This window comes from Coregonus lavaretus (assembly GCF_964263955.1).
Source record: "Coregonus lavaretus genome assembly, chromosome: 27".
NCBI classification, from domain to species: domain Eukaryota; kingdom Metazoa; phylum Chordata; class Actinopteri; order Salmoniformes; family Salmonidae; genus Coregonus; species Coregonus lavaretus.
Genome location: NC_140014.1, coordinates 21069793 through 21086716, shown reverse-complemented (window position 1 = coordinate 21086716; position 16924 = coordinate 21069793). Strand labels below are relative to the sequence as shown.

General features: G+C 41.4%; 1 protein-coding gene across 2 annotated transcripts in view; it reads left to right on the top strand.

The window, feature by feature from the left end:
* Positions 1 to 8890: 8890 nt before the first annotated feature.
* Positions 8891 to 16924, top strand: part of LOC311102810 (zinc finger protein DPF3-like) — a 45448-nt gene continuing 37414 nt past the window's right edge. For both annotated transcript variants that reach the window (XR_014610043.1, XM_084144234.1), the window contains exon 1: positions 8891 to 8957. Coding sequence is in view for 1 of the 2 variants with exons in the window: in XM_084144234.1 (XP_084000360.1) it covers positions 8926 to 8957 (32 nt within the window). In the remaining variant the exon portion in view is untranslated. The remainder of the gene's footprint in view (positions 8958 to 16924) is intronic.

Here is a 16924-nt window from a genome sequence, read left to right as displayed (position 1 = left end):
CAGTTTTGGAGCAGTGGCTTCTTCCTTGCTGAGCGGCCTTTCAGGTTATGTCGATATAGGACTCGATTTACTGTGGATATAGATACTTTTGTACCTGTTTCCTCCAGCATCTTCACAAGGTCCTTTGCTGTTGTTCTGGGATTGCTTTGCACTTTTCGCACCAAAGTACGTTCATCTCTAGGAGACAGAATGCGTCTCCTTCCTGAGCGGTATGATGGCTGCGTGGTCCCATGGTGTTTATACTTGCAAACTATTGTTTGTACAGATGAACGTGGTACCTTCAGGCATTTGGAAATTGCTCCCAAGGATGAACCAGACTTGTGGTAGGTCTAAAAAAAAAAAATCTGCTGTCTTGGCTGATTTCTTTTGATTTTCCCATGATGTCAAGCAAAGAGGCACTGAGTTTGAAGGTAGGCCTTGGAATGCATCCACAGGTACACCTCCAATTGACTCAAATGATGTCAATTAGCCTATCAGAAGCTTCTAAAGCCATGACATCATTTTCTGGAATTTTCCAAGCTGTTTAAAGGCACAGTCAACTTAGTGTATGTAAACTTCTGACCGACTGGAATTGTGATACAGTGAATAATAATATAAATAATCTGTCTGTAAACAATTGTTGGAAACATTACTTGTGTCATGCGCAAAGTACATGTCCTAACCGACTTGCCAAAACTATAGTTTGTTAACAAGAAATTTGTGGAGTAGTTGAAAAACAAGTTTTAATGACTCCAACCTAAGTGTATGTAAACTTCCAACTTCAACTGTATACACCTGTTCTGAAAGGCCCCAGAGTCTGCAACATCACTAAGCAAGGGGCACCACCAAGCAAGTGGCACCATGAAGACCAAGGAGCTCTCCAAACAGGTCAGGGACAAAGTTGTGGAGAAGTACAGATCAGGGTTGGGTTATAAAAAAATATCCGAAACTCCAACCTAAGTGTATGTAAACTTCCGACTTCAACTATATAATTGTCATTTTGGAGTGTTTTATTTTTGTGTGTTTTTGCTCTTTTGTCCAAGCTTTAACCCTAGGTAGTGATGTATCGAAATTACAATGAATCTGCCTTGGCTGCTGTCAAAATATGTTTATCTGGTTGAATGATGTCTGTGTTGCTAATATTGCACAGAATAATAGCCAGATAATGTAATTTGTCCCCAGCAAGTCCTGTTTCCAAAACCCATTACTTGAGCGAGAGATGTGACACACCTTTGTGACATAAATGAAGAAAATATACCTAATTCTCCTATCGACACTCCTAATGCACAGACTTAAGAATAAGAAAAAGGTATGAAACACTTATGTTATGCTGATATTAAGCATGAGAAAGTGTGGATGTCTGCAAATTCACAATGTCTGTTAGTGGTAGGATAACTTTAAGACTTCAATGATAAAGAAATGTGTGAGTAAGATATGATTAAAATGTCACACCCTCAGTTAAACTAATAATGTATGACTATTAGAAGACTAGAGCTTAGAGAGTAATCATATGTGCTTATATAAGATGCATATTTGCCCAGCAACAGAGTATTTGTGTCTTGTAATTAGGCAAGCAGAAGTGCAAACGTTGAAACCAAAAAACAGATGTCCCCACACAGGGAGGGGGAGTGAGAGGCTTGCAGAATATTGTGAGAACAGCGATAACTATGTATGGGAATGCAGCAAGGAGTAGGCTATGATAAGAACGTGTGTGTGTATGTACAGTGAGGGAAAAAAGTATTTGATCCCCTGCTGATTTTGTACGTTTGCCCACTGACAAAGAAATGATCAGTCTATAATTTTAATGGTAGGTTTATTTGAACAGTGAGAGACAGAATAACAACAACAAAAATCCAGAAAAATGCATGTCAAAAATGTTATAAATTGATTTGCATTTTAATGAGGGAAATAAGTATTTGACCCCCTCTCAATCAGAAAGATTTCTGGCTCCCAGGTGTCTTTTATACAGGTAACGAGCTGAGATTAGGAGCACACACTTAAAGGGAGTGCTCCTAATCTCAGTTTGTTACCTGTATAAAAGACACCTGTCCACAGAAGCAGTCAATCAATCAGATTCCAAACTCTCCACCATGGCCAAGACCAAAGAGCTCTCCAAGGATGTCAGGGACAAGATTGTAGACCTACACAAGGCTGGAATGGGCTACAAGACCATCGCCAAGCAGCTTGGTGAGAAGGTGACAACAATTGGTGCGATTATTCGCAAATGGAAGAAACACAAAATAACTGTCAATCTCACCTCGTGGAGTTGCAATGATCATGAGAACGGTGAGGAATCAGCCCAGAACTACACGGGAGGATCTTGTCAATGATCTCAAGGCAGCTGGGACCATAGTAACAAAGAAAACAATTGGTAACACACTACGCCGTGAAGGACTGAAATCCTGCAGCGCCCGCAAGGTCCCCATGCTCAAGAAAGCACATATACAGGCCCGTCTGAAGTTTGCCAATGAACATCTGAATGATTCAGAGGAGAACTGGGTGAAAGTGTTGTGGTCAGATGAGACCAAAATCGAGCTCTTTGGCATCAACTTAACTCGCCGTCTTTGGAGGAGGAGGAGGAATGCTGCCTATGACCCCAAGAACACCATCCCCAATGTCAAACATGGAGGTGGAAACATTATGCTTTGGGGGTGTTTTTCTGCTAAGGGGACAGGACAACTTCACCGCATCAAAGGGATGATGGACGGGGCCATGTACCATCAAATCTTGGGTGAGAACCTCCTTCCCTCAGCCAGGGCATTGAAAATGGGTCGTGGATGGGTATTCCAGCATGACAATGACCCAAAACACACGGCCAAGGCAACAAAGGAGTGGCTCAAGAAGAAGCACATTAAGGTCCTGGTGTGGCCTAGCTAGTCTCCAGACCTTAATCCCATAGAAAATCTGTGGAGGGAGCTGAAGGTTCGAGTTGCCAAACGTCAGGCTCGAAACCTTAATGACTTGGAGAAGATCTGCAAAGAGGAGTGGGACAAAATCCCTCCTGAGATGTGTGCAAACCTGGTGGTCAACTACAAGAAACGTCTGACCTCTGTGATTGCCAACAAGGGTTTTGCCACCAAGTACTAAGTCATGTTTTGCAGAGGGGTCAAATACTTATTTCCCTCATTAAAATGCAAATCAATGTATAACATTTTTGACATGCGTTTTTCTGGATTTTTTGGTTGTTATTCTGTCTCTCACTGTTCAAATAAACCTACCATTAAAATTATAGACTGATCATGTCTTTGTCAGTGGGCAAACGTACAAAATCAGCAGGGGTCAAATACTTTTTTCCCTCACTGTATGTGTGTGTGTGAGTATAAAAAGACTGTGTGCCCATTTTGTGGCAGAGTGCTCTCTGAATAAATACTGATCATTGTATGTTGGGACTGTCTGATTCATTGAACTTGAGCTTTTACAACCTTCAGGACTCAAACAGATATAAAATAGTTCAGTTTGAACATTGAGATACAAAATTCTTGTGACATTCATATTTTTGAAGTCATATCAGCTCATGGCTGTTTATATTTATTGGGGGGGGGCTATTTAGTCAGGTTCTATTTCTAATGAGATGTGCCCTTCTTCAACCCTGCAATGTTTAGATGTTGCATTGGGGGGAAGAAAGCACAATAATATATTTAAGAAGTCTGTATCATATACACTCAGTTTCCAGCTCAGTTTGTATCAAGGGACCTAACGTGTGCCATGAAAACCTTCCTCACACCATTACACCACTGCCACCAGCCTGTACCATTGACACCAGGCAGGATGGGGCCATGGACTCATGCTGCTTACGCCAAATCCTGACTCTGCCATCAGCATGACGCAACAGGTACTGGGACCAGGCAATGTTTTTCCACTCCTCAATTGTTCAGTGTTAGTGATCGCGTGCTCATCCGTGACGAAGACCGACGGGTCGTGAGTTCCGAGATGCCGTTCTGCACTCCACTGTTATACTGCGCTGTTATTTGTCTGTTTGTGGCCCGCCTGTTAGCAGCACAAAGAAAGGATTAGACTGTGTGAAAGTGACAGGAAGATAAAAATACTAATGTTAGCTAACCCTTTATTTTAGATCAATTGTTGGGCTGGAATTTCTCTTGTTGTCATTTCAATAACAGTGTTTTCTGATAATATTTTTCAAACAAAGTAAAAATTGTGATACAAACTTCTGACTGCCTCTTTTTAATGCATCGTGTTTAATACACTTGTCATCTGGAATTTCAAGGTTCTACTGTACATTCAAGTCTCAAATGGACTCCAGGATTAACTCCTGCTCGCTACTGCTGTCCAGAGGACTTTAAGAGCTACTACATGCAATTGAATTACATAGGCCTTTTTCTGAAATGTTGATAAGAAAGGCACAAATCTTTGTTTATATCCATGAAAGCACACATTTTTGGGGTTTATCAATACTGATTACTTTTAAGTCTGCATAGGCCAGGGCATGAAAAAATACATTTTTGGAATCATTTTGTGCTTTTTGGCCCAAGAAACAGGTGCGAGGAGTCTGAATCAGAATGATATTCCCTATAATAAAATGTCATCAATTGACACAATTCAATATTAAGAAAATTGTGTCATCTCCACAATGACTTATTACATGTAACTTTTCCTATAATGGGAAGTTGATCAGGTGTCCGGTCCTCAGTGATGAAACAGCAGCTGCATCTGCTGACTACATAGAGGGACCTGTTCAGTGATCCTAGATCAGCAATGCTACCCTGAGACACTTTGTGAATACAGACTTATATCTTCCTTGAATTGTATGTGTGTAAGTAAGTGGGGGCGGGGAGAGGAGTGTACTGCAGGTGTGTGTGGTGGCCTGGCTGGTCATTTGTTAGTGAGCTGTTGGCTCAGGCCTTTGCCTCTTAAGTATTTAACATATGTCTGTGGCAGTAATTCCGAGAAAAATATGTATTTTATAGCAGAGAGAACAAAATGGAATATTCACAAGGTACAGACCACACCATCAACTGTATATGTTTAAGATATTTAATGGAGTGAGTGACAGACAGGAGTTAGGTGCTCAACATTACCCACTTTGTATGACACTTGAATTTTGCATGTCACATGTGTCTGGATCACAACCAGTCATATCTAGTATCCATCAAAGCAACATTCACAATGCAAATTCAGGGAATATCATTAATTTGGACATTTGCTCAGTACTTAAAAGGGTAGTGACCAGTAGTGAATAGAAGTGTAAAGACAAAGTAATATCATGAAATCTCATTTTGTCTTAGCTTGTAACTTATAAAATATTAGATTTTGGATCACAGGTAAAATGCAGCAATTACATTCACTTCTATTACTTATCAAGAGAAGGAGGGGGGATAGGGGGAGAGGGAGTTTATTAATTCAAACCCATCTACACCCATTTATCCACTCTCTCCCCCCACAACCACATCCCTCCATGCATGTTCCATCTGGCAACTTTCAGTAAAAACCATACTTCAAGCAAATTTAAACATTAAATTAAACCGATTTAATCAAAGGGCAGTTGAAACAAGAGTGAGCAACGTTTAGTATGAGGGGGATAAAGAAGTTGATTTGGCAGCCTGGCAGCAAGGGATTGATGCTAGGGTTGGACGGTATCTAGATGTTCATACCCCCGTACCATGCCTGTGCCATCCCGGGATTACGGTATTACCGGTAGTGCACACGCTTTTTTTACTTAAGAAAAGCCCAAAAACGTCATTTACCAGAATGATAACAGAATGAGAACAAGTATTAAGGAATCCTCATAGCGGATGCTAGGTGCTAACGAGCAAATGCAAGCATTTACTACTAAGACAGACAACCCAGCTCATAAATGTATGCAAGTATCTCAAAACGCAGTTTATAGCACGCACAAAACAAATATTAGACCGCAGGGACCTTAATCCAGGAGGGGATTGTCTCTGCTGCTGTTACCAAGAAGCTTGATCTTGCAAGCTAACGTTAGCCAATTAGCTAACATTAGCAAGTTAGCAAAGCCCAGCTGGATAGTTTCGGGGTCATCTATAGGTAATAACACACAACATGAGAGACACACCTTGAGAGCATCATGCCTAACAGGAAGTGTGAAGAAGGGGCTTTCCTTGAAGGAGAGGATGGTCTCAGCTGAAGTCCAAGAATTATGTTATGTTCTGTCCAGTTGTCCCTCATACAGGCCTGCAGGTGCCATCAACCAGCCAACATACCATCTGTGAATGAACTGTGAGGATTGTCGAGAGAGAGAGAGAGAGAGAGAGAGAGAGAGAGAGAGTTAGAGTTAACTGTTGATTTGTGATTGTTTATTCCACTTGCTTTGGCAATGTTAACATATGTTTCCCATGCTAATAAAGCCCTTTTGAATTGAATTGAATTGAGAGATAATCACGGATGAGCATTCAATACTTGCTACATTTGCACACACTGTATATATATTTTCTGTTGTATTTTTTGACTTTATGTTTTTTTACCCCATATGTAACTCTGTGTTGTTGTTTTTATCGCACTGCTTTGCTTTATCTTGGCCAGGTCGCAGTTGTAAATGAGAACTTGTTCTCAACTGGCTTACCTGGTTAAATAAAGGTGAAATAAAATAAAATAAAAATAAAAATATGCAGATTTACAGTCATGGGGACAGGATTATTGCTTCTCATCAGGGTGTGGTAGTAGGCAGTAGTGCATGACCTTGAGAGCGTCATGTCCACTGGATAGAGCTGAGTGACTGAACTGTGTGAATGGTCCTGTGTGTGTGTGTGTGTGTTTAGATTATTATTTTGATTATAATGAATGAAAACATTTTGATGATTATACATTTTTAGTTAAGGCAAATCAAGTCTGACATTTTAAAGTGGAAATTACAAACTTTAGAAGCCTTTCTAAACATTGAATACACTACAAGTTTGCATTTCCTGGGTGATCAAATTAAGATCCTACACATTTTACATTTACATTTTAGTCATTTAGCAGACACTCTTATCCAGAGCGACTTACAGTTAGTGAGTGCATACATTATTTTTTTATTTTTTATTTTTTTCATACCCCCCCTTGGGAACCGAACCCACCCTGGCGTTGCAAACATCATGCTCTACCAACTGAGCTACATCCCTGCCGGCCATTCCCTCCCCTACCCTGGGCCAATTGTGCGCCGCCCCATAGGTCTCCCGGTCGCGGCCAGCTACGACAGAGCCTGGATTCAAACCAGGATCTCTAGTGGCACAGCTAGCCCTGCGATGCAGTGCCTTAGACCACTGTGCCACTCGGGAGACCTATACACCTATACACCTGTATACATTCAGAGAAGTAGGCCAATTGTCACAATAATAGTTGTGTTCACAACTGAAGAGTATAGCCTACGTCTTCCTTTCAGTGAGCAGTAAAGGATGTTGGTGAAGTATACCCAGACCAATAAAAAGGCTTATTTTAACTTATTGGCTTACTGTATTGGCTGATGTAACTACAAGAAGTTAATGGTGATCAGCTAAGATGCCATACTGTGCTTTTCTCCTGCGGGAACAGTCAGATTTCACACACACACACACACACACACACACACACACACACACACATCAGTACTGACTATAGCTTAATTGGATGTTGTTGTTTGTGTAAGCAATACAGATGTAGGATCTTAATTTGATCACTCTTTTGTTGCTGAGAGTTTTTCTGCACAGCAGGAAATGCAAACTTGTAGTGTATTCAAGGTTTCAAATGGCTTCTAAAGTTTGTAATTTCCACTTTAAAATGTCAGAAGTGATTTTTCCTAATGAAAAATGTATCAAAATGTTTTCATTAATTATAATCCCAATAATAATCTACATTTCCTGTTGCTGCAGGATTCTTTTTCTGCTTTAGCAAACTGGCTCAAATTAAGATCCTACATCTGTAGCTAAGTTAGCTATGCAAAGTGCCAGATAGGTAACCATTTACAGTAACTGCTGTTCATTATTACTCTGTCAATGGCCAGCTAGTGCTAGCTAGCCAGCTAATGCAAGCCAACTTTGTTCAATTGTTGTTGAGTTTGTTATATTGGCATGCTAACTTCATAATAAGTTATCCATCTTAGCTAACATTAGTATTTTTATCTTCCTGTCACACTCACACAGTCTAATATTTCCTTTGTGCTGACAACCTAGGCTGTAAACACACCCCTTAAGCACCATGAATATTCTATGAAGGGGTGTATACTTCCGGGTATGAAGAAAACAAAAATAAAAATTGAATAAATGTTATTGTCAAGTTAGCTACAAAACTAATGGAGAAATCTGACTTTTCTGCAGTGGGTAGCTCTGGTCAGGCAGCTTCATCTTGTAGCAGGTTGAGGGACTAACTTACTTCCACTAGCCACTACTAGCTAGCTTGATTATAGCCAGTAACCAGGTAGGGCTAGCTAGCTAGCCAGCCTGCTAGCTAGCTAGCCAGTGGCCAGCTAGTGCTAGCTAGCCAGTGGCCAGCTAGTGCTAGCTAGCCAGCTAATGCAAGCAACCTTTGTTCAATTGTTGTTGAGTTTGTTATATTGGCATGCTAACTTCATAATAAGTTATCCATCTTAGCTAACATTAGTATTTTTATCTTCCTGTCACACTCACACAGTCTAATATTTCCTTTGTGCTGACAACCTAGGCTGTAAACACACCCCTTAAGCACATGAATATTCTATGAAGGGGTGTGTACTTCCGGGTATGACCAAAACGAAAAACGAAAATAAAAAATGGAATAAATGTTCTTGTTATTTGTTTTCCATTATTCCATGTCTAATTTTGACACAATAAATGACAAAACAAGTCGATTTCCGATGTTCGTTTTTCTAATTCAGAAACGAAAAACACACCTTTTTCCGTTTTTCCATTCTCCAGTTTGACTCGGAAATCAAAGTAACAAAACGTACACGGACCCAGCCCGAGTCCTGATTGGTTGCTTTTTCGTAGGTTTCCCTCAGAACTGCAAGACGCTGATATTGCATTACGGTGTAGCAAAATGGCGGCTGTCAGTCAGAACCCACTAAAAGCGTAAGTAATTTAACAAATTGATTAAATTATATTGTGTTACTTTGTTACCAATACGCGTGCAAATGAGGGAATAATGCTGGCGTAGAAATGTGTGTATTTCTACTTGCATAGCCGAATGAACGTGTCAGTGCTTTCACCGAAGTAGCCTGCTTAGTTTATTAGACATTTCTGCTTATTATGACTTACAATCTTCTACGTGTGATATGCGGTTTATCCTATGTGTTATACTAATTGCGTTTTAGGCCTATAACCTAAACATGATAATATATTGACTCCCATCCCATAGACGCTTTGAACCGACACTAGAATTTAATCTTACTTCAAAATTAAGCACAAAAGTGTTTCAACATGCACTGCGCTATTACGAGGACGAGTGAAAGACGATTGCATTAATTTTCCATATTTTCGGAATAACATTGACATTCCGAGAGTCTTTTATAGTTGGTGTGAATTGTCGAGATGTCAACTTTGGCTCTGAGCGCAGACGTGGTCAGGACCGGGTAGGAAGAGCAATGCAGGAGGCATTTTACATTTGCATGCTTTTCCGTCTGAAAGCGAAGTGACAGTAGATAGCCCTATGCATTTTGTAAAGCGCCTGTGTAATTATTTAAGTTTGGCCTCTCTGTGTTCTCTAATGAGTCTACAGTATTTATCCTGTTTTGTCCGTGACTCCATTTTTTTTAAATTAGAGCTTCTATTGTCAGATAATATCTATTAGCCATAGAAGTTGAGTTTTTAGGCAAGTTTGTATTGAGTGGTATTACCACCTCTTCATGTACATTTTCTCAGAGAAAGACATAGACAAAGCCTACTGGTAGGCCATTTCTTTGTTACTATCCATGTTTGAGCATTGACAGACTATTTGTAGGAAAGTTAAGGTATAACCAGACCTTTTGGACTGTGCATTAGAGATGGTGAGACTGTCTGGAGGTGAAGAACGAGGGATATAACTTGACTGTGCCTTTAAGTGGAGGAGTGGTGCAGATTAGCCTGGTCCATGATCCTGGGCCCATCTGTCAGGAGATGCTCCGACCAGGAGGAAGTGTTGGGCACAGGCAGTCAGGCAGGAGACCCGTCTGCTCCTCTGTAGAGGTACCCTGGCACCCCCATGGGCCCTACAGGATCAGGGAAGCGTGCTCCTCGCCCACCATTTACGTATGGATGCCATCGTTATTTTACGTTCACAACTGCATAAACGAGAGTGAAGAGCTCTACCACTGACAATCATAAAGGATGGTCTTGTTTCATTATTTCATGGCTGGTGTGGTTCCCAGTTGGCACAAAGTAGCCTAGTTTGAGAATGTGCAATTTTTTAAATACATTTTGTGGGACTCATTTCCTTTAAACCACTTTACCCTTGTATCCAACAAGATCAACCTACTCACACTATTGTGCCTGAATGGGCTGATTCTTCATCTCCTAGAGGTTTTAACATGTGGAATGTCTCCTTGCTATAAGCTGTGCTTAATGAAGTGTTTCAATCTGCTATAATTAGCCACTGTTTCGGGTTTCAGACTTCATCTCACACGTTTGTCAGATTATAATTGTATAATTAGTCACACTTGACACTAATTGGATGTTGCTCATGTGGACCAGTATTCTCCTTTGAGATGAGGCAAATGAATTGGGGAGTCTTGTTGGCTTTGTTATAGAGAAGGCTATGGCAGCTGTGGGTGTAGCCAAAGTGTTGCTCCTCCCACACTGTGTGTGTTGTATGCATGGGAGAGGGATAAGGGCCTCTACAAGCTACTGATAAAATGGAGCTAAAAATATTGAGCTTGTGTGTGGGCACAGGCCATGTGTGTTATTGGTATTCTTTCTCAAGATGACTCAGTGAAATGGCTATCTTAGCTAGAGTCGATGTGTTCAATAGGAAACAGTCTCTCTCCAGTCTAGACCCTCCCCTCTTGCAGGGCTGCAGCTATGGCTTCCTGTAAAGCTCAGCTGCACCTGCAAAGACCCAAGACATTTGCCTGAACAGATCACAAAAGGCAGAAGTATCTGGAGAAAATTGGTGTTCTGAAAAATGTGTATTGCCCTTTGTCAGCCTGTAGAGGATCAAGGTATAGACAACAACATTGCTTATAACTGTAACTCTAGCCCTCATAGGCCCTAAGCTAAAACTCTTGGGGTTCCTCAAATGTAGTGTAAAAGACAATAGAATTAATGCTACTGCAGATCACTTGGCTTGCCGGGACTCATGGAGTTGAGATGTCATTCTCTATTATGCAAAATGTGTGTTATGTAATGCTCCCACTAAGGGCTGGGCACAGATGTGACACCCCAAACCATTGACAGGAGCACACTGATAGAGGAGGCCCCAGCATCCACAAGATTTGCTTTTAGTTTCCCCCCTCACTCACATCTGTAAGATAATGTGTGCTTTGAGGTAGGCCTATCCTTACTGTAGCTCAGTCGCACACAGTGTCTGTGTCTGGTTAGCTGTGGTATGTCTTTTTACCGTTGGAACAACCTTCCAACCACTTCAATGTCACACAAAGGCCCTAAAAAACAAACAGTGGAAAAAATAACGTATGCAAGAGGAAAAAAAACATAGAGAGCAAAGACATGAGTAAGTGTGAGCGCGGCCTCTCTCACCTCCTGTGCTCTCAGACGCTGAGGCTCGTCACTCATTATGAGTGTTAGAGAGATCTCTCACCTAGGCCGCTGCACCTGCTGCTCAGGGCACTGAGGGCAGTGCACTCAAATGAAAGACGGGCAGCAACGTCTGAGACAGTTAACACCTCATAACAGAGGGAGCTTTCAACATTCCTTTCGCTGCTTGCTTTTCTATCCCCCTGGCTGTTTTTTTTGTCAGACACATTACCCTCCACTGAAGCTTGATGGAAGTGATCTAGGTACAGCATTCAGATTCACATGACATGGTAATGGTACTGTAATTTGTGGAGTAGTTTTAGGCCCATTTAGGGCCTGCGCTCTTTAAGTAGTAGCCTAATGACTGTATTGTTAACAGGTACAACACATGTAACTGCTGTATGGCATACAATCTTGAAACATGGTTGAGGTGCCATGACATGTTAAAATGTCCTTGCTGCTCAGGGGCTGTATAGGGCCATAAGCAAACAAGGAAATGCTCATCCAGAGGAGGAGCTCCTCGTGGCTGGTGATATTTTTTTATTTTTCTCAAAGTTTGTATTTTTTTGTGGCATTTTTCATGATTATACAGATAATACAGACAGAACAGGTAGAGGGAAAAACACACACGGATCCCCTACCAGATCAAAACCACCCCAACCCCCCATTCTCCAACAGAGCCCCACCCCAAAACCAGACTTAAAGCAGGCATGATATAGAATTTGAGTAATATAAGCAAACAAAAAAAATAAAAAAAGTAATCAAACAAAAAGTAAAGAAGAGTAAAAATAGTGATACACATTTTTTGGGGGGTTGGTTTATGGAGTTGTGAAATTAACTGGGTCCATGTCTTCTACAAAGTATAGGAAAGGGAGCCAGATATTATAAAATGTAATTGCAGTTCTCCTAACGGAGTAGCCCATTTTCTCTAGCTTGAGATATTGCATGCCTTCCTTTATCCAATGGCTAAAAGTAAGAGGAAACCAATCCTTTCACTTAAATAGTATAAGACATCTAGCTAGAAGAGTAGTAAATGCCAGCATGTTGCCCATATAACTGTTTAGAGGGGGCCTCCTGTGGGGCCACTCGTATAATGATATGAAGGCAGAAGGTTTTATAGGTCTCCCCAGTATCTTAGAAAATGTCTCAAATTGATATCCAGAAATCGGTCAATTTCTGGCATGTCCAAAACATGGCAGTAAAGTAGCAGGAGCCTGCTTACATTGGTCACAAGTGGGATCTATTTCTGGTCTAATCTTGGATAATTTTGCCTTTGACCAATGTAGTGGCCAGTGATTTTAATGCAGGAAACAAAAATCTATTTTACCTAATTTCTACCAGCATGTCACCTTTGCAAAGTTAGAGGAGACAAAACTCTAGAGCTGTGTTCGAATACCCATACTAACATACGGTATACTACATACTTAATATACTGCATACTATATACTATTAGTTCATTTTAGTATACTGTAAACGAACAAGATGTGACTGGGGCTCAGCTCATTGCAGAGGCACTAAAAGCTCAGGTGAAGTGTGTGCAATATATATAAAACAGTGTTATACTGTGTAACCGTGTTGCTAATAATATATTAGTCGCTGATACTGTCCTTGGCAGTGAGAATGTAGCACTACGAGTTGTGAAAGTGTGCCATAGGTCATTGCACTGGTATAGCTAACTATTAATATTGTTGTAGAAAAACATTTAGATGTTTATGTGGAATAGTATATGTTAACACCCTTGTTGATGCATGCCAATGTGTGTGTCAATGCAAAGAAAATCTAAACTACATTGTAACAATTCATATACAATTCAGTATGAAAATGTATGCACTCACTAACTGTAAGTCGCTCTGGATAAGAGCGTCTGCTAAATGACTAAAAATGTAAAATGTAAATGTATCCTTTCAGTTGATCGTACTAGCGCTTCGCCTGTCTGCCGGAAGTTGATGCTGTTGCTATGCAACCTCTTGCTAGCTTGTTAGCATAACAAATTACTAGCTAGACATATTACGACTTCGGGTGTGTTCTTAAATTCAATGTGGAGTGCCAGAGTGTGCTCGGAGTGCGCACTGGGCGTTCGTAAATTCAGAGCATTGTCAGATAGTCCGTTTGTAAATTCAGAGTGTTTCGCTCTGGGAGCGTTCAGAGGAGTAGGGTTGATTAGAGCGTTCTGACCTTACAACAGCAGTCAATCACCCAAGCTGACTGGCTAGCTACTTCCAGACACAAATGAGAGAACACCTCACTCTGACCATTTTACTCGCCCTGGCAGAGCTAGTTAGGTAGTTTTCATGTTATCCAGAGCATTGGTGACTGTAACTGTGCTGCTGGCAACTATTTAATTACGCTTTTTTGCCGACGTTTACTGACACCGGCCATATTCAACGGGTGTTGAGCGTTCGTAAATTCATCTGTTATTCTGCGCTAGTCTGGTACACTCAGACGAGAGTGCTCTGAAATCGGAGTAGATAGACAGAGTGAATTTACGAAGGCACCCGAATGTCCATTGAGAACGCACAACGACTATACAATTTAGCTAAGAATGACAGGAATAATCAAGTCAATAAACATTGGGTAGTTAGTTAGATAGCATATAGTTAATGTACTGGCAAGTTTGATGTATTAGTAGCCAACTAATGTTAGGTAGCAAGCTAACATACTGGTACATACTGCTGTAATGATATGCTATGTGGTTCATAAGGATAGCATAGCTAACAAATTGTCAGCCAACATAACGTGTAAGGTAACTTATTTGAAAAGTCATAACTTTATTACATTGCTCAACATTTTCTTAACATTTGTCATAATTAGTTGAAGCAATGAATTTGTATCCGCTCTCGTTGGACTTCGGCTACATATTTTCCGCCATTTATTTCAAATCTGAAAACGATATGAAGCCACGGCCATTTTCTGAAGAATTGCATTATGGGCCCTAAAAGCACTGAAATAGTGTCCACTGCTTGTATACTTCGTATTTTGGTGAATGTAGTAACAACAAAAAAATCCAGAAAAATGCATGTCAAAAATGTTATAAATTGATTTGCATTTTAATGAGGGAAATAAGTATTTGACCCCTCTGCAAAACATGACTTAGTACTTGGTGGCAAAACCCTTGTTGGCAATCAGAGGTCAGACGTTTCTTGTAGTTGGCCACCAGGTTTGCACACATCTCAGGAGGGATTTTGTTCCACTCATTATGGTTTCGAGGCTGACATTTGGCAACTCAAACCTTCAGCTCCCTCCACAGATTTTCTATGGGATTAAGGTCTGGATACTGGCTAGGCCACTCCAGGACCTTAATGTGCTTCTTCTTGAGTCACTCCTTTGTTGCCTTGGCCGTGTGTTTTGGGTCATTGTCATGCTGGAATACCCATCCACGACCCATTTTCAATGCCCTGGCTGAGGGAAGGAGGTTCTCACCCAAGATTTGACGGTACATGGCCCCATCCATCGTCCCTTTGATGCGGTGAAGTTGTCCTGTCCCCTTAGCAGAAAAACACCCCCAAAGCATAATGTTTCCACTTCCATGTTTGACGGTGGGGATGGTGTTCTTGGGGTCATAGGCAGCATTCCTCCTCCTCCAAACACGGCGAGTTGAGTTGATGCCAAAGAGCTCGATTTTGGTCTCATCTGATCACAACACTTTCACCCAGTTCTCCTCTGAATCATTCAGATGTTCATTGGCAAACTTCAGACGGCCCTATATAAAGTGGGGAGAACAAGTATTTGATACACTGCCGATTTTGCAGGTTTTCCTACTTACAAAGCATGTAGAGGTCTGTAATTTTTATCATAGGTACACTTAAACTGTGAGAGACGGAATCTAAAACAAAAATCCAGAAAATCACATTGTATGATTTTTAAGTAATTAATTTGCATTTTATTGCAAGACATAAGTATTTGATACATCAGAAAAGCAGAACTTAATATTTGGTACAGAAACCTTTGTTTGCAATTACAGAGATCATACATTTCCTGTAGGTCTTAACCAGGTTTACACACACTGCAGCAGGGATTTGGCCCACTCCTCCATACAGACCTTCTCCAGATCCTTCAGGTTTCGGTGCTGTCGCTGGCCAATACGGACTTTCAGCTCCCTCCAAAGATTTTCTATTGGCTTCAGGTCTGGAGACTGGCTAGGCCACTCCAGGACCTTGAGATGCTTCTTACGGAGCCACTCCTTAGTTGCCCTGGCTGTGTGTTTCGGGTCGTTGTCATGCTGGAAGACCCAGCCACGACCCATCTTCAATGCTCTTACTGAGGGAAGGAGGTTGTTGGCCAAGATCTCGCGATACATGGCCCCATCCATCATCCCCTCAATACGGTGCAGTCGTCCTGTCCCCTTTGCAGAAAAGCATCCCCAAAGAATGTTTCCACCTCCATGCTTCATGGTTGGGATGGTGTTCTTGGGGTTGTACTCATCCTTCTTCTTCCTCCAAACACGGCGAGTGGAGTTTAGACCAAAAAGCTATATTTTTGTCTCATCAGACCACATGACCTTCTCCCATTCCTCCTCTGGATCATCCAGATGATCATTGGCAAACTTCAGACGGGCCTGGACATGCGCTGGCTTGAGCAGGGGGACCTTGCGTGCGCTGCAGGATTTTAATCCATGACGGCGTAGTGTGTTACTAATGGTTTTCTTTGAGACTGTGGTCCCAGCTCTCTTCAGGTCATTGACCAGGTCCTGCCGTGTAGTTCTGGGCTGATCCCTCACCTTCCTCATGATCATTGATGCCCCACGAGGTGAGATCTTGCATGGAGCCCCAGACCGAGGGTGATTGACCGTCATCTTGAACTTCTTCCATTTTCTAATAATTGCGGCAACAGTTGTTGCCTTCTCACCAAGCTGCTTGCCTATTGTCCTGTAGCCCATCCCAGCCTTGTGCAGGTCTACAATTTTATCCCTGATGTCCTTACACAGCTCTCTGGTCTTGGCCATTGTGGAGAGGTTGGAGTCTGATTGAGTGTGTGGAAAGGTGTCTTTTTATACAGGTAATGAGTTCAAACAGGTGCAGTTAATACAGGTAATGAGTGGAGAACAGGAGGGCTTCTTAAAGAAAAACTAACAGGTCTGTGAGAGCCGGAATTCTTACTGGTTGGTAGGTGATCAAATACTTATGTCATGCAATAAAATGCAAATTAATTACTTAAAAATCATACAATGTGATTTTCTAGATTTTTGTTTTAGATTCCGTCTCTCACAGTTGAAGTGTACCTATGATAAAAATTACAGACCTCTACATGCTTTGTAAGTAGGAAAACCTGCAAAATCGGCAGTGTATCAAATACTTGTTCTCCCCACTGTATGTGCTTTCTTGAACAGGGGGACCTTGCGGGCGCTGCATGATTTCAGTCCTTCACGGCGTAGT